The sequence below is a fragment of the Eimeria necatrix genome, genomic scaffold, assembly GCF_000499385.1.
Source record: "Eimeria necatrix Houghton genomic scaffold, Enh_scaff17, whole genome shotgun sequence".
NCBI lineage: Eukaryota > Apicomplexa > Conoidasida > Eucoccidiorida > Eimeriidae > Eimeria > Eimeria necatrix.
In genome coordinates, this window is record NW_013655030.1 from 164000 (window position 1) to 180657 (window position 16658).

The 16658-nt window shown below is 57.0% G+C and overlaps 1 protein-coding gene across 1 annotated transcript; it reads left to right on the forward strand.

Annotated features, from left to right (window-relative positions):
• Nucleotides 1-539: 539 nt before the first annotated feature.
• ENH_00022830 (hypothetical protein, conserved) lies at nt 540-16106 on the forward strand (the record flags this gene model as incomplete). Its single annotated transcript, XM_013584573.1, has 7 exons — nt 540-5078; nt 5336-12685; nt 12893-14506; nt 14675-14987; nt 15093-15278; nt 15456-15568; nt 15990-16106. The coding sequence occupies 7 exons, from the start codon at nt 540-542 to the stop codon at nt 16104-16106; spliced, it is 14232 nt and encodes a 4743-aa protein (XP_013440027.1).
• Nucleotides 16107-16658: the final 552 nt, after the last annotated feature.

Here is a 16658-nt window from a genome sequence, read left to right on the forward strand (position 1 = left end):
TCAAAGCTAGTGCTGCTTGAGCAATAACAGCTGATTATGCTGCTACACCGGCTGAGCAGCAGTGACACATCCAGCAGCTGGAGCAGCAGCAGCGGCTGCTGCTGTTACGCATGCAGTATGGAGGCCTCATCAACTTCAATGAACTAGTACGACTCAAGTTGTTTAGATGTATAGCCGTCGGTTCCTACGAAGGACGTGACGTAGGGCCTTGCCCTTATGCCACTGAAGCTAGCAGCAGCGACAGCAGCAACAGCAGCAATAGGACCCCGTCCTTAGTTGTGTCTGTTGCCCAGAATTTGTCTTAAGTGTAGGGGTATGACTTCATGCTCCATGTCTTGCCCCCCTGCTGCTGCTGCAGTGGCAGGAGGAGCAGCAGCGGCGGAAGCTGCTAATCCTGCTCTTGTAGCAGGAGTAATCGTAGCTGCAGCAGGAGTACTAGTAGCTGTAGCAGAAGCAGCTTATGATCAAGGACAAGCAGCAGACGGCATCTGGAAGCATAAACGAGGCCTATCGGTTGGTGGCGTATCCATGCTTCTGCCATGACATTTAGCGGCTTGCGGCAGCAGTTGCTGCTGCATCTGCTGCTACCACCGCTGTTGTGCTTTGTGCTATTCTTACTAGCTGGCTTACTCCTGCCTCCCATTCTTTCCTTTCTCTTGCCGCGACTTTTAAGGCGAGTCCAAATAAAGACTACCCGCAGCCACAGTAGCAGCAAGAGTAGCAGTATCAACGATAGCAACACGAGCAGCAACTCCAGCAGCCGCAAGATAAACACTGAAGATGAACAACTGCTGCCTGTGGCCAACCGGCCACGAAAGCTATCTGTGGAGGGGACTACCCAAATCTCAACAACGGCAGGTTCTGCTGCCGCCGACCTTCGTTTTGTCTCGCCGATACGGAGCAGCAGCAGCCGTAGCAGCAGCAGCACGAGGCGTCTGTACCTGACCTGCGAATCTGTCCGCCACGGGGGATTTCTCAAGTTGGAAGATGCCGTTGTCGTGCTCGAGGAAGAGGTGACGCAACACTGTGCAGCCTGCGAAAACTGCAGCAGCAGCAGCAGCCCCAGGTGGAAGTGCGACAAATGCGTCACCCACAAGAGCAGCGAAACACGTATTTCTGTCTCCTTTTTGCACTTGTCTATTAGCCACATGGTAGCGGGGAAGGCTTTTAGTGCTGGCACCAGCCAGAGCACCAGCAGCAACAGCAGCCGCACTGACGGAGTTGCTGAATGCGATGAGCCTTGTCGAGCGGCAGCAACTGATGCTGCTACAGATCACGAAAGCATAAACACCCGCCACAGCAGCAGGAAGCGCAACGGGAAGAGCAGCATCAAAGCAAGAAGCAGCAGGATACTGGACGAGCTATTTAAACCCGTCTTCTTCCTCTCAGGTTGTCTGCTGCTTATACGGCGTGCGCTGCAGCAAAGCAGCACCCGCAAGAAAGAGCCACCCACTAGCCGCTTGTTGCTCAAGGCAGACCGCGTATCTGTTACGATTCGCCTGAATCGCAGCAACAGCGGCAGCAGCAGCAGCAGCAATGGCGGCAGCACAGGAGTCGCAGCGAGCTCGACTGATTCCCTAGAGCAGCAGCATACCGAGCTACCAGCAAGCTCAGAAGCGGCAGCAGCAGCAGCGGCATCGGCACCTGCACCAACTGCAGCAACTGAAAAAACTGCACATGAAGCTAGAACGAGCCCCAGTTTGCTCCAGTTCGTGCTGCAGTTGTGCATGCTACATGCACTGGCGCGGACCTGCGCGTTCAGCGCTGGCTGTATTGAGGTGCTCGCGTTGCTAATGCTGCCCGAGCCGCTCCCTCAGCAGGAGCTGCAGGAGCGGGAGCAGCAGCAGCAACAGCAAAAGCAGCAATTGCTGAGCCAGCAGTCCCAAGACGACTGCGGCAGCATGGGCGTCCTCTTGACGGTCAACGAATTGCTGCTGTTGCCTTCTGCAGCGTTTGCGTCCCTTCGGCTGCACGCAGTTACAACAGGAGGCTTATGCTGCCGTCTGCTTCTGGACGCATCTGGCTGTCTTTCCGTGATGCCCACGGACTTGTTGACTGCTGCTGCTGCTGCTGCACGCGGTTCCGCAGCCTTTGCCGCCGCAGCAAAACATACCGGGGAGAGCACGCACTCAGCAGAAGCTTTTACAAGAACGGTAGCAGGAGAGCAGCGGCAGCAGCAGCTGCAGCACAGACGACCCGCTGCACTTCAAGCTGAAGAGGAAGGAATCACAATTAGCAGCAGCAGCGAAGATGCAACAGCTGCTTTGAGTGGGAGCTCGTCTCGGCAGGCCTCTCGCGAACTTTCTGCTAGCGATGCCAGAAGCAATAGCTGCTGTACTAGTAGCAGCAGCCACAGCTGCACTGCCTCACCAGCAAGGAGGTGGTGGTGGCGAGGTGCCGTGGAGGCGGACAGCAAAGACATGACCGTTTCGGGTGCCACCTACTTGTCTCACCTGATGTCTGTGTATTGCATGGGCCGCCTGAATGCTGTTGGTCTTCGAGCTGCAACAGATGCTGCTCTAAGTGTTGCTGGTGTTCATGTCAGTAAGCCAGTAACGGGCGAAGACAAGTGGCTGTGCCCTGTGAAGGCCGTGCGCCGGTCGCGGGGCCGCTTGGTACTACCGGAGCAGCTGCCGCCTGCTGCGCTGCTGCTGCCGCCACTGCTGCACACGGAGGAAGCCGTGGAAGTGACTTTGCTGCTGGACTCAGGTCTCAGCAGCAGCAGCAGCAGCACATGCACGGCGCGCGCAGTGTACCTACACTCTAGCGGGACTGTCGCCGTCAACATCCTTGTCAATCTTTTTGCCAGAGTAATTGATGCCTACTGGAGATGCAGGAGATCTACTCGAAACAAAAGCAGCAGTAGCAGCACCAGCAGCTCTCAAAGGCGGGGTTTGTTGAGAAAAGAGAAGACCTGCGACACTCAAAGTGTCGAGGATGCACAAGGGCCTCAGGGCAGCAGCAACAGGAACCATGGAGACACTCAGCAGCAGACTCTGCCTGTGCTTGTTTCAGTGCCGCGTTTGCTGCTGCAAGTTCTCGAGCGTAGCAGCAAAAGCGCCTTACTGCTGCACGCGGACGGTGCTCTTTTGCAGCTAGAGACAGTGGTGCGCCAAACCCAGCGGCAAGTCAACTTGGTCAACTGCGACTTCCAGCATGAGCTGCAGGAGATGCAGCAGCTCCAGCAGCATCTTGCAGAAAAGCAGCGGCGGGACAACATGCCGCCATTGTCATCTGTGGGACCAGCTACAGGAAACTGCAAAGATAAGGCTGCCCTGAGTTACAGCTGCGACAGCACTAGCAGCAAACTCGTGCGTTTTGCTGTCTCCACAGGCCTCTGCAGGCTCTCCACTGCTCACGTTCTGAACGGTGGCGCTCCTACTGCTGGGCCTTTTGCTGCAGCCTCGGATCCAACGGAAACAGCGGCCGCAGTAGCAGCGCGTAGGGACGCAGCAGCAACAGAAGCAGCTAAAGCTCTTCACTCCATTCTTTGCTCGGTGCCATCGCAAGGGATTTCAGGCGACGAGACGGGCAGTTTGCCTGCTCTGTCCCCTCGGTCGGCAGCAGCAAGAGCAGCAAAAACGGCGTTGGAGAAAGAGCAAGTGGCAGCCACAGCAACAGACGCCACGAATGCAGCAATTGCGGCTGTGTCGTTTTTTATAGGCGCTGGAGAGTTTCTACGTCTCAAAGCTGCTTACGGCGATGGCAGTAGGAGCTACAGTAGCTGCGGGAGTCGGAGTTGCTGCTGCGGCAGCAGCGGGAGTGTGGTGCTACTCCCTGATGAGAATTCGTTGGGCGATCAGTGGGTTCCTAGCGCCTTTACTTTGGCTGGATGGTGTGGAGCCTTGATTCTGAGCTGCAGCAGCAGCAGCGTCGAGATTAAGCCTCTGGGAGAAGCAGCAAGGATTGGGGTGTATGGACAGGTGCAGTTGAGACCTCTGTATCGACAGCACGTACGTGTCGTGCTGCCGGGGGGCTGGCTCCACTGGAGAGAGGAGGGGCTATTGTTTTGGGTCCTAGTGATTTTGTACCTTCGCGCTCTCTACAGGAACTGCAAGGAGAGATCCACCTTACAGCAGCCCTATCCCCCTCCTTTTGCTGCTGACAGCAAAGAAAACAACAGCAACAGCCACAGTGGCGACTCTGGCAATAGCAGCAGTAAGACAAAAGGTAATGAGGCTCCCAAAAGAAGTGCTGACGAAGCAGAAGGCTTTGCTTCGGTTGTAGCATCAGGCGAAGAAACTGCGTCAGGAGCGGCGGCTGCACGAAAAGCAGCGGGGAACGGACGTGACATTTTTTCCGCAGCAGCAGCAGCAGCAGCAGCAGATTTACCTTTTCTAGAAGCTACATGTCCTTTCTTTGCCGGGTTCGACTGGTCCCCAGGTATCCGCAGTTTCGCCGCAGCAGTCCAGAATTTGGATTTGTTTGAGGGGCTGACTCCTGATTGCTTCCATTTAGTGGCTCGCCACTTCGCCGTGTACTCGCCTGCTGCTACGCTGCAGCGGCATCCTGAGCAGCAGCCTCACGAGGCGCAGCAGCAGCAGCAACGCCAAGTGCTACTTCGGCTCCTTATCCAAACTATGCATGTACACAGCTCTTCACTCACTGGTGGAGCTATTGTTGCTGCCATACCGCTCCACGTACAGTCCATGTACGTCGAAACTAGCAGCAGCAGCAGTGACAACAGCAGTGGCTGCAGCAGCTGCAGCAGCAGTGGCAGCAGCGTTGGCAGCAGCAGTGGCACCGAAACTGAGGAGCTACGCCCATGCCATGCGTTCACTTCTTTTCAGTCTCTTCACCTCCAAGTGCATCAGAGTCTGCAGAATGTGCAACAGCAACACCAGGATCAGCAGCAGCGGGGCCAGACAGAGAGCGAGCTGCATGCATGCGAAGGAACAGAGACAGCTTTTATTTCAGACTTGTGTGTCTGGGTGCCTCACAGCGGGAGGTCCGTCAAAGTGTCTATGCAGCAGGCTAGCAACTTTGCGTTGCAGCAACAGCTGTTGCAGCCGCTCTTTGCTCTGGTAGAGGCAGTGCAGCAAGATCTGCTACTGCCCTCGCTTACTGCCCTGAAGCTAGTAAGCATCTTCTGCTGCTCGCGCCGAAGATGTTGCTGCCCTTGCTGCTGCTACTACTGCTGCTGAACATGCCCTTGGCGGGGTTGTTGCTGTTGCAGCCGCCCACGCCTCTTTGATGCCGCTGCAGCAGGCAGGGGCTTGATGGCCACTATTCAGCTGCGACAAAATATGCAGCAGGCACAGCTGCAACAGGGGGTTTTGTTTGAAAAAACTTCGGGTGTATGGACACTTCGTGCGTTTTGTATTTGCTTGTGCAGGACCACCGCCTTCCTGGTGGCCACGAGCCGGTGCTACAGATTGGAATAGGAAGCATTTCAGCTTTCGTTTCTTCCGAATTTTTGGTGAAGACGGAAGACCTGACGGTGAACATACATCCTGTTTCGCTTCATCAAACCCCTGCTGTTTTGCAGAAACTGGTAGAGCAGGAAGCAACGCGCTTGCAACAGCTACAAGCGGATCACCAGCACAGTTTTGCGGGTCACGGTTCCACGGGCAATCGGCAGAAACAGCAGCAGCAAGGACAGCAGAAAGAGGAGCAGCAACAGCAGCAGCAACAAGAAGAACAGGAGCAACAGCCACAGGAGCAACAGAAGCAGTCTCACAAGCTTCAAGGAGAGAAACAAAGGAGCAAACGCTGGGAACTGGAAAACACTCCTTACCCGTACGTGGACGTCTTGGTAACAAATCCTCAAGTTTTCTGCGTTGGCCAGGATGCCAAGCAGCAGCAGCCGGATGAAGACCAGCACCGGCAAGAGCAGCAGGAACAGCAAAAGCAAGGACAGCAGCAGCAGCAGCAGACGCGGAAGCGGCTGCAAGTGGAGCCCCCCATTTTCAACGGCGACAAAATTCGTGTTTCAGTGCACCGAAAGTCTTTGCTGCTGAATGAATCGAGCCAGAAGCAGCAGCAGCAGCACGAGTCGCAGGTTTATGGCGAGACGCAGCAGTGGGTGTGCGTTTTTGTTGACGGGGTTACTGCGGTGTATCCAGAGACACTGCGGGGCGACTCTCTTGCTGCTGCAGTCGCCGATGCAGCGCATGCTGTGGGGCCGCTAGTTCGGCAAATCATCGGCGCAGCATCAACTTACCAGATGCAGCTGCAGCGCCACAAAACAGCCTCTCTTGCCGCTGGTCGTTTAGTCCGCTGCAGCAATGACCCGCAGCAAGTCCGGTCTCCTGCTGCTGCTGCTGAAGCTGCTGCTGCCAGAGACGCTTACGCAGCGGCACTCGCGATTCCGCTGTACCTTTGTCTGTCTCGGGTTTATGCAGCCTGCCTCACGCGAACAGTAATAACGGGAAGAGCAGCAGCACCAGCAGCTGCAGCAGCAGTAGCAGCAAGTCGGCATGCGCACGAAGAGGAGCCTCCAAGTGACCAACTGCTGCTTATTCCTGAGGAGGACCTCCGAGTGTGCACTAAAAGCGAAGATAACGACGCCAAGAGTACTGGGAGCGCTTGCAGCAACAGGAACGACGAAAGCAGCAGCGGGCTCAGCGAGGGCAGCAGCAGCAGCAGTAGTAGCGGCTTCAACACCATAGAAATCTGCCTTTCCCACCAGGCTAGACCCAGCCTCCACAGAGCTTTGGGAGATCCGTCGGAAACGCCCGTATCGACGGACTTTTATTGCGAGAGCAACAGCAGAAGCAGCAGCAGCAGCAATAGCAGAGAAAGCAGCAAAGAGCCGCCATCCGCTCCTCCAACAGGTAGAAGGACAAGAGAACTGAAGAGGTATAGGCAGAACTTCCGAAAGGCCCGTAGCAGCGACTTTATTGATCAACAGAGACGGCAGGATCAGCAGCAGCAGCATGAGCAGCGGCAGCAAAGTGAACAGGAGCCGCTGCACCAAGACGAGCAACCACAGGAGCCAGAGCAGCAAGACGAAGCCGTTCCGCTGCAACGTGCTCTTTGCCCCTTCGCAGATCGTGCTGTGCTTGCTGCTGCACCAGCTGTACGCAGCGCTGAGGTGCAGCAACTGCTGAACAGGAAGCTACAGCAGCGGCATGCTGCAGTCGACATGTCCCCATGGCAAGCTGTGGGCAGCTGTGTTGCTCCTTTGCGGCCGCGTCACCAGCACCAGCAACAGCGCCGGCACCAGCACGAGCAACGGGTGCAGCAGCTGGACCAGCAGAGTCGAGTTCAAAGAAAACAACTCACAGCCCTTCGACATATGTGGCAGCAGCGAAGAGGCAGCAGGGACAACAGCTCCACTTCAGGGTTTGCATACACCCCAGTTGCTGCCTTGAGGCTGGAAAGCCTCTCAATCTGCCTCGATGATTATCGAAGGGCAGCAGCAGCAGCCACTGCAGCAGCAATCATGTTGCCACCTCCCCCCTTGGGCACTTACAGAACCCTGCAGCTGCGCATGCAGTCCATTGCACTGCGGCTGTTTGCTGATAAGCAACAGCAGCAACAGCAACAGCCGCCGTTGAGGCAGTTTCAAAGCGCGCCGCTGCTGCAAGAAGAACAGTTGATGCGCCAGTACTTGACGAGACTAATACTGGCGAATCCGGGATTTTCCGGATACATGGGTAGTTCTGCTGATGCCCCTGAGGGACAAGAATGTATCGTATTGGTTTCATCTGAGCAGGTGGATTTACACTTCGCTTCTTTTGAGTTAGCCTCAGCGCCGGAGCGCTCGATCAGCGTCAGCAACAGCAGCAACAGAAAACGCACTGAAAGCTGGGGAATTGAGGACGTTTGCAGTTTGCTGCTGCAGCCGCAGCGGGTTGCCATTCGTTTTGGGCAGAGTGCAGCAGCAGCAGTGGCAGCAGCAACAGCAGCAGTCACGTGGACCCAAAAAGTCTTCGACGCGGACGCAGCAATGGCGTTTTCTGCTGCTGTTGCAGCAATCAGTGCAGAACATTGGGCGTGTGTACATCACAGGAACAGCAACAGCGACGACAGTAGCAGCAGCAGCAACGGGCACAAGAGCAAGAACAGCAGCGACGGCCCAAGAAGCCCGCAAGCCAGTTTAAGTCCAACCAGCAACAAGGAGCAGAAGCAGCAGCAACAGGGACAGCAACGGCGGAAACAGCAGGTACAGCTTGAGCTCTGCTTGTTGCAAGACTTACAGGTTGAATTCTGTCGCGGGGGTTTCATGCTCGTGCGGCTGCTGCTGCCCGCACTGCATTTTGCTGCGGCCTTCCGATATTTGGCGGGAGTAGCAGCAGCAGCAGCAAAAGATGCTGCTGCTCCTTTGAGGGCAAAGCCTAGCGAGTTGGGTCATTGTAACAACTTGGATTTCGCTGAGACAGCAGGGGCAGCGGCGGCGGCTGCTGCGCCTGCTGCTGCAGAGGAATCAGGCAGCTCTTTTATCAACTCTATGCTTCCCTATCTACTTTCACTAGACTGTTTGCTGCAGCTGAGGCACGGCCTCTGCTGCCTAGTTTACGGACGCGCAGCGACAGACACCCATGGTGCTGGTCCTGCTGCGGATGCTGTTGCGTGGCAGCCGCTGCTACAGCTGGCGCAGGTGCTCGCCAGAGTGAGCTTTTTTTTCAAGCAGCAGGAGCAGCACCAGCAAAGGCCACAGCAAAAGGAACAGCACATGCAGCAGCAGCAGCAGGTTCAAGAACCACTGCCACAACTGAAAGTCGACGCACAGTTGTTTATCCGAGGCATTCACCAACAGCGTCAGCAGCAGCAGCAACAGCAGCAGCAGCGAGCCGTTGGCGACAGGTGGCGCAGGCCATCGCATCTTCCAGGAAGACAGCAGCCGCCGCCGCAGCAGCTGTCACTTAACTTGACTCCTGAACACACCTTGCTGCTAATGCAGCTCCTCCTTGGCAGATGCCACGGCACGGCCCGGCCTGCCACCCCCACAAACGCTAATCTGGAGCAGCGGCCGCTGCAGCATTACGAGCAGCAGCAGAATTTGGAGCAGCAGCAAAAAGCAAGCTGGCTAGTTCGGGTATATAGGGAGCTTCGAGAGCAGGGAGATATCATAGTCAAGCTTAGGGCGGCAATGCGAGATTTGCATGCCAAGTGCGACTTCGCTCGCTGCAGCGTTGCTGCTGCTGAGCTGCACGACATGCTGCTGCTGCGAAGGCATCAAGAGGCGGAAGCGGTGCGTAGTAGCCAGACGAAGTACCGTCAGCGCGAAAGCACTAGCGCAGCTGCTCATGCTGCAGCAGCTGCCGCAGCAGCTGCTGCAGATGTGGGTGCATCAGCACCAACAATCGCAGCAGTGGGAAGCACACCAAGACAGAGCGCAGAGCAGTTTACGGGGCCACTAGACGCACGTCTGCAGCGGCAAGAGCAGCAGCAGCAGCAACAAGCAGGGGATTCAGTGAGGTTGCTTCGCGAGGGCTTTGCAAGTATTCGCAGCAAGGCGTCTTCTGAGTGGGGAGGAATGGCGGATAGCAGCAGCAGCGGCAGCGGCTCCGAGTTTGCAGCAGAACGCAGCGTGGAGCGGCCTGCTTGGCAGCAGCAACAGCAGCAGCAAAGAAGGTCGTTGCTGCAGAGCGATATGTGGAGAAGCGTTTCTTGGAGGTCCAGAGTAGGACGCCAGCAACAGCAGCAGCGCAAGGGGCACGAGCTACCTGTGCAGCTGCAGCAGCAGCAGGGGCTGTGGTTTGAGGGGTTGCACACGTGGTCCGGAGAAGGGCTTGGAAGCGGCCTACTGCAGGAAGAGTGGCGCAGCAGCAGCAGCAGCTTTAGCGGAAGCGACTCTATATACTGTTCGTCTGATGCAACAAAGTCTGCGGGGGAAGCAAGGATGTCAGAGTCAGTAGCGGAGGAGGAAGGGGGTGCTAGCACTGCAGCTGCAGCAGCAAGAGCAGCAACAGCCGCAGCAGCAGCAGCAGAAGCAGCGCGCATTTGCACGGCTGCCGATATTTTCGAAGATATCAAGACCCATCAAGTGCGGCAGAGCGTCATCTTGGTGCGACACGTTTTGCTCAGCTTTGAGTGCAGAGAAGCTGCTTACAGCAGCAACAGCGTTGTCAGGCGACGCTCTTCTGCTGTTGACTGTGAAGCAGCAAAGCAGGGGCAGCAACTGCTGCAGCAGCAGCAGTTTGTTCGTGCTGCTTCTCGTCTATGGGGGCTCACGGTGCCTTCCCATCTTCCCCCGCCATCGGCGGATTTGCTGCCGCTGCTTCGCGTACCGGGTATTCGCATTGAAAGACAGAAGCTGCCGCAGCAGCCGGAGCCGCAGCGGCAGCAGCAGAGCGACCCTACGCATGCAGCATGCATGCTGCTGCATTGTCCTTCTTTTCTGCTCTCTCCGACAAGTCTTGCTCTTATTTTTAAGTGCATGAATTTGGCAGAGGCGGCGCGGCAGCTGCTGCAGCCCTACCTGCAGGTCTTATTACCGCCTAAAGAAACTCGGCATCAGGAGCAGCACCAGGGCGAACGACGCATGCGGCGACAGCAGCAGCAGCAGATGTCTTGCGGCATGATAGAGCTAAGCCTCAAGTGCACGTACCCTCAGGTCAGCATACACTACATAGAGCTGCAGCGGGGCCAGCAGCAGCAGTTCCTGCAGGAAGCTTCCTCGCACGCGAGCCGCAGTCGCAGCGGGACTCTCGGTAGCCGCGCATCTTTACCAGGAGACAGCCGCTGCGGGGCAGCAGAAAACCCCTACATTGAAGGAGGGTGCTGCAGTGTATCTGCTGCTATGGCAGTAAACTCGTTCCCGCTGCTGCAGCAGCACGTGAGCGTGGTGGAGGCTATGTGGACTGACAACGACCGGCTTGCAGCAGCGGCGGCAGCAGCAGACACTGCTGCAGTAGAGAATTCCATAGGATCTCAGGCCTGTTCGAGTAGTCAGCCATGCGCTGCAGCCGCAGCAGCAAGGCTGGCAGCTTGGACTGCTGCAGCAGAAGCAGCAGCAGGGAGGCAGCACAGCCACCTTGCGAATAGAAGCAGCAGCATGGGCAGTAACAGAAGCAGCAGCGGAGCGCACCCAAGGTACGGAGACATAGGGAGAGGCTACCACAACTTTTTGGCGCTGCGCGGCTCGTTCGGCTGCTGCTGTCGTGGTATACCCCTTGGATGGGCAAGGGAGGTGGCAGCAGCAGCAGCAGCACATTCAGCGATTCTTCCATCGCTGCTCCTGCTGCCACTACCTGAGCAAGATCCGGCCCTCTGTGCCCCTATAGAGATGATACAGCACGCCTACAACAGCCGCAGCAGCAGCGAGCTTCGTGCTGCTCTTTCTGGAGTACAAACAACTCAGTTTGTTCTCTCCACGCCTCTCGCCGTGGCCCAAGCTCGGTTGGAGATTGCGGCGGAGACCGTTCCTGCTGCTTCACCATCAGGGCGTCGGCTAAAGCAGCAGCTACAGAATCAGCAGCAGCAGCATTTGCTGCTAGTAGACGTGATATCCCGTGTTGGGCCTGTGTGCGGATCTGTGGGAGACCTTCACATGGCTGGATTACTGTGGCACCTTCCTTTAGTTGCGTCTGCTGCTGCGTCTGCTTCCCCTGCTGCTGCCGCAACGCGACAGCGCAGCAATCGAGAAGATCCTCATCACAGCAGCAGCAAAGCAGACGTCCGTTACCTGCTGCCTGAGCAACTCGCATATGTCTGCCTAACAAGCAGCGACAGTGAGAATGCAACAACGCCGCTGGGTTTATCTACAGCCCCGCCAGCAGCTGCAGATATAGCAGCTGGCTTGGCCAGCCCCGCCTACAGCAGTAGCAGCTGCAGCAGTAGCAGCAGCAGCAGTAGCGCGCGCACCGTCTCTTTAGTCCACGACGCAGCCACATCGCAGTTGCCCCAGCAGCGGCAGCAGCCGCAACAGCAGCAGCCGCAGCAGCAGCAAGCTTTGCCGCGGCCACAACAGGCGCCGCACACAAAAGGAGTGTGGGGTGGAGAGGGCAGCAGCGGCAGCAGATCCAGCGTGGCTGTAATGCCACAGCTTTTGAAGCCAGTAGTCTGTCTAGCAACGGTTTCTTGTCTTTTGGAAATGTCCGTTCCTCAGCTTGGCAGCAACTGCCGGCTGCTCTGCGGCAAATGCCTCTTCGCTGCAAATTCAGAGAGCTTCGTCATGTTGCAGCAGCTGCTGCACCGCATGCTGCTGGCGTGCAACATCAGCCGGACGAGACCGTCTTCGACAACTGCGGCTGTTGCTGCAGCAGCAGCAGCGGCGGCGAACACAGCTGCTGCTGCTGCTGCTGCTGCTACTACAGCGCGTGCGCCTTCTAGTTCCAGACAGCATCTGCAGCCCACAGAGAGTATGCACGAGGAAGCCCGGACGCTCCGCTCACAAGAAAAGGCGGGGGAGGCGCCGGCAGCAGCAGCAGTAGCGGCGGCAGCAGCGGCTGCGAATGCTTCCGCTGCCACGGGAGCAGCAGAGAACACGAATCTACCAGCTGCAGCACAATCGCACGGACAGCAGCAGCTGCAGCATACTCAGGCGCCACAGCAAAGGCGGGTGCGGCCCTATGTTGCACGGAAGCTGCTGCATGCATTCTTAGTCGAGGAAGCAGCAGATGAGGGCCTCTCGCAGCTTCCGGGAGGTGTCGCGGGGACCAGCATGACGCGGCTGCAGCAGCTGCAGCAGCCAGCAGCCAGTGCGCTCGCTGCCGGTGATTGCGAACAGCAGCAACAAAAGAAACCTGCCACGCAGCAACGCCGACAAATCTCTGTCGGAATCCTTGTTGAGGAGGTGAGACACAATTAAAGGTCATACAAAAGTCCACGCTGCTCTGAGCAACAGCAAGTTAAGCCCTAACAACATCTAGAGTGTGCTGCAGCTGACAGGGAGCTCCCTTGATGCTGCACCAAACCCTAGACCGAAAAGTCCCTAAACCCCGAGCTGCTTCTGGCCAAACTAAGGCAACACAGGCTGATATTTGCTGCTGTTGTGTCTCAGATTTGCTGCTCTCTCCTAAGCAGCTCCACCAATCTCCCGTTTTGCTGCATCTGCTGCAGTGATGCAGCCGGTAGCCTGCAGCTGCTGCTGCAGGACGAGAGGCACCTGCAGCTGGAAGTGGACTTGGCAGATTGGCGTGTCCTAGACCTGTGCCCCAAAGCAGCAGCAACCGGTGCTGCTGCTGCTGCTGCTGCTGGAGGCCCAGGCGGCGAGGTGCACCAGCAGCAAAAACAGCAGCAGCGACGACTGGCACCGTGGTCGAGTAAGCTGCAAAGGAAGAGCACTACAGTAGAAGCTGCAGCTGCAGCTGCCGCGCTTGGAGTTGCTGCTCCGCATACACCGGAAGCTGCATCCACCGCAGGCTCTTCCTTCCTGCCTAGGTTTAATTCTGCTTGTTCTGAAGGCCTTCTTAGTGCAACAGCAGCAGCAGCATCTCGCGCAGCAGCAGCTGCAAGGCTCAACTCAAGGACAAAGGCCCCTAATAAAGTTCGCGACAAGCTGCAGCAGCTGCTTCCAGCGATGAAGCAGCGTGCGGCTGCTGCTGCTGCTGCTTCAGCTGCGCAGCTGCATCGCCTAATGTCCCATGGGACGCCGGGAGCTGCGGGAAACAGAGGCGCGGGTATTCTTGGCCATATGGAAAGTGCTGCATCCGTAGGTGCATTGGAGAGGTCGACAGCAACGGCAGCAGCAGCTCCTGCTGCTGCTGCTGCTGATGGGGGCAGTGCTACAAGCAACTGGTCTCTTTTCCAGCACCCCACAGGCAACACGCTACTCAGCAGCAGCAGCAGTAGCAGCGCCGGCGGCAGCAGCAGCAGCGACGAAGAAGCAGCGGGCCGCCTAAGAGCCTTAGAGTCTTCATCAGATGACGAGCACGCACTGCTGCACTCTAGTAGCAGCAGCAGCAGCTCCAAGCTGCTTAATCAGGCAGTGGAAGCAGACGTGGCGGCAGTAGCAGGAGACGCAGCAGCAGAAGACGAAGCCTCGTTGCTCTTCAAGCTGCGGCGGCAGTTTGCTGCAGACAACGTATCGCATGCTGCGCAAGAGGCACCATCAGGAGCAGCAAGAGATCCAGGGCCACGGGAAAGCGCTCCTGAGCCAGCAGCAGCAGCCGAAGGAGCAGCAACGCCGGAAGCAGCAGCAGAACTATGGGGCGCCAAAGCCGGAATCATTTTCGAGTCCTTCCCCGTTAGTCGGCTGGGGAAAGATGCAGCAGCAGCGAAGCAGCATATGCTTTTGGGGTTCCAGCAAGAGCAGCAGCGGCGTGCACGGCAGAGGCAGGAGCAGCAACAGCAGCAAAATCAGGAAGCAGAACAGCAGCAGCAGCACCAGCGACACTTGCAGCTGTCTCAACCGGCCTTTACTGTATCTTCCTTCTTGGGGGTTGTCCTGCCGTCAGGGCTCAAGGCCGTGCGAGTACTTTCGCCTCTCTTCGAACTTCACACGCAGCAGCAGAAGCAGCAGCATGAGGGAGCAGCAGCAACAGCAGCAGATGAAGGCTCTCTGGGCGGAGGCGCAGGCGGGCAAAAAGAAAGGCCAAGCCACCGACTATCGGCGCATGCAGTGTCTGTTCGCTGCAGCCATAGATTCGTAGTGCTTGATTGCGGGCGTTTCCAGGTCTGTCTGTTGCTGCTGCTGCTCTTTTCGTTGCAGTCGCTGCTGCTAAACCCGAGTTACATATTGTTGAACGATGCCAGGTATGGTGCCACCAGTTTTTTCTCTTCACGCGATCAGGGAAGGGCGGTGTTTGCTGGTGCTACTGCTGCTGCTGGCCTCGCTGCGCAGGTGTTCGACTACTTGCTGCTGCACATCGACCCCGTCAGAGTCTCGCTGACATCTGCGTTCGTGGAGTGCCTTTACAGTTTCTTCTTCCCGCCCGCTGCCCCCCAAGCAGTAGACGCGGTGGCACTCCTTGCCCCCTCTCTGAAGTGGCCTTCCCCGGCGACTGCTCCTGCCGCTGCTGCTGGCGGCCCTCTGTGCAGCCAAGGGCCAGGTGACGTTGCAACAGCAACGGCAGCAGATGGTACAGCATCCGCGGTGCTGGGTGGGGCCCAAGGCGCAGCAGCACCAACATACGGCGAACAACCGCATGCGTCCTGTAAGTTTGACGTAACTGCGAAATAGTTCTACGTTCTTGCCCATGATTTTCGCTGCTGCAGTCACTGCAGCAGCAGATGCGGCAGTTTGTTGCGTGCGGCTGCAGGGACTGCTCCCAAAAGCAGCAGCTCTGGTGCATTGCAGGCAGGCGCACAGAAAGCTCAGGCAGCAGCAGCAGATGCAGGGAAGCGCGCGCCGGCTAAACTGCAACAGCAGCCACAGGATCCAGGCCTTGGGGTGTACTTCTGCTATGTGCGAGTGTCGCCGTTTGCTGCTGCAGTTACCTACAGAGGTCAGTGCTGTTGTGCCGTTTCCTGAACGCCTGGGGAGATCAGGGTTTGCTTTTCAGGGCTCAGCGCGTGTGTTTGAGACTTAGATTCTGGAGCTGGGCTTGGGTTTCCAGAGAGATAGTTTTGTTTCTGGCGTTCCTGATTGAGGCTCAAGAGCCTCGGGCTTGTTTCCGGCGCAGGAGCAATCCGGCTGGATAACGTTTTGGTGGAGCTACGCGCCTTTGAAGTGCAGCACAAGCTGAAGCCTTTCAAAGCTCTCATTGACAAGTACATTTGGTTCCTAGGCAAACAAGTAAGCCAGACGTCCCATAAACTGTAAAATCTAAAAGGGCAGCAAAGCTTGCAGCTTTGCTGCCTAGCACTGACACCGGAGTCTTCGCGAGCCACTACAGGTTCTGCATTGCAGAGCCTTCCTGGGATCACAAAATTCTGCCAGGGACCTTTCTAGTTGAAATGTGACACGAAGAATATCGAATAAAGACAGTAACAACTGAGCCAATAGAAAGAACAGCCGGCGCTGATGCGCCTGCGTCTTGGGCTCACAAAAAGGCCCTCCCACACTGTACCCAACGCCAAAACCTTAATCCCCAAAAGACCTCCACAATTCAAGTCTAGTCTTCTGCATGCAAGAGCTACGCCCGCTGGCACTGGGGTCGGGACAGCAACTTCGCAGCATGCAGTCTGCTGCTGCAGCTGTAATGTTAATGCTGCAGGCGACGGGCCGCGTAATAAGTCACAAGCTTCTGTTGCTGCTGAAGAGGAGGCGGCAGCACGCGGGCGACAGCTTTTCGGACATCAAGAAAAGAGATTTACTTTTCGGAACAAAGTAGGAGGAATTCTAAGATTCTAGGCAGCAAAGCAACAGCATCAGTGTGCTGCTGCTGCTGCTGCACTAGTCGGCTGCCGCCCCGGCTGCTGAAGCAGAAGTGTTTCAGCAGACCACTTCAAATGCGGGTGGGTAAACCAAGCATCAGTAGCAGCAGCAGCAGCCCCATGTAGGGTCAGGCTGCTGCTTTGCTGTGACAGCGCAGCCTTTCAGGTGTACTCACAGCACTCATTACTGGTTCATCTGCAGGAAGCGGAGCGTTTCCATTTCTGCTTCTTGAGGCGGTTTCATCCTCACCAGCAGCTGCACTCGAGAACGTGCAGCAGCGGCAGGCAACGCTGCTGCGACTGTTGCTGCTGCCTAGCGCAGCAACAGTTGCTGCGTAGCAGTGAATTCTTATGAACATAGACATAAGGGGGTCCACCTGGCGGCAGCAGCAGTGAAGGAGGCTGTTGCTGTTTTGCGTTTAACAAGCTGATTTGAGTTCTGACTCGAGGATGATGCGGCACAGTTTGCAGCAACTGCAGCAAGAGCAGCACCGGCAGCCAGCGAGGCA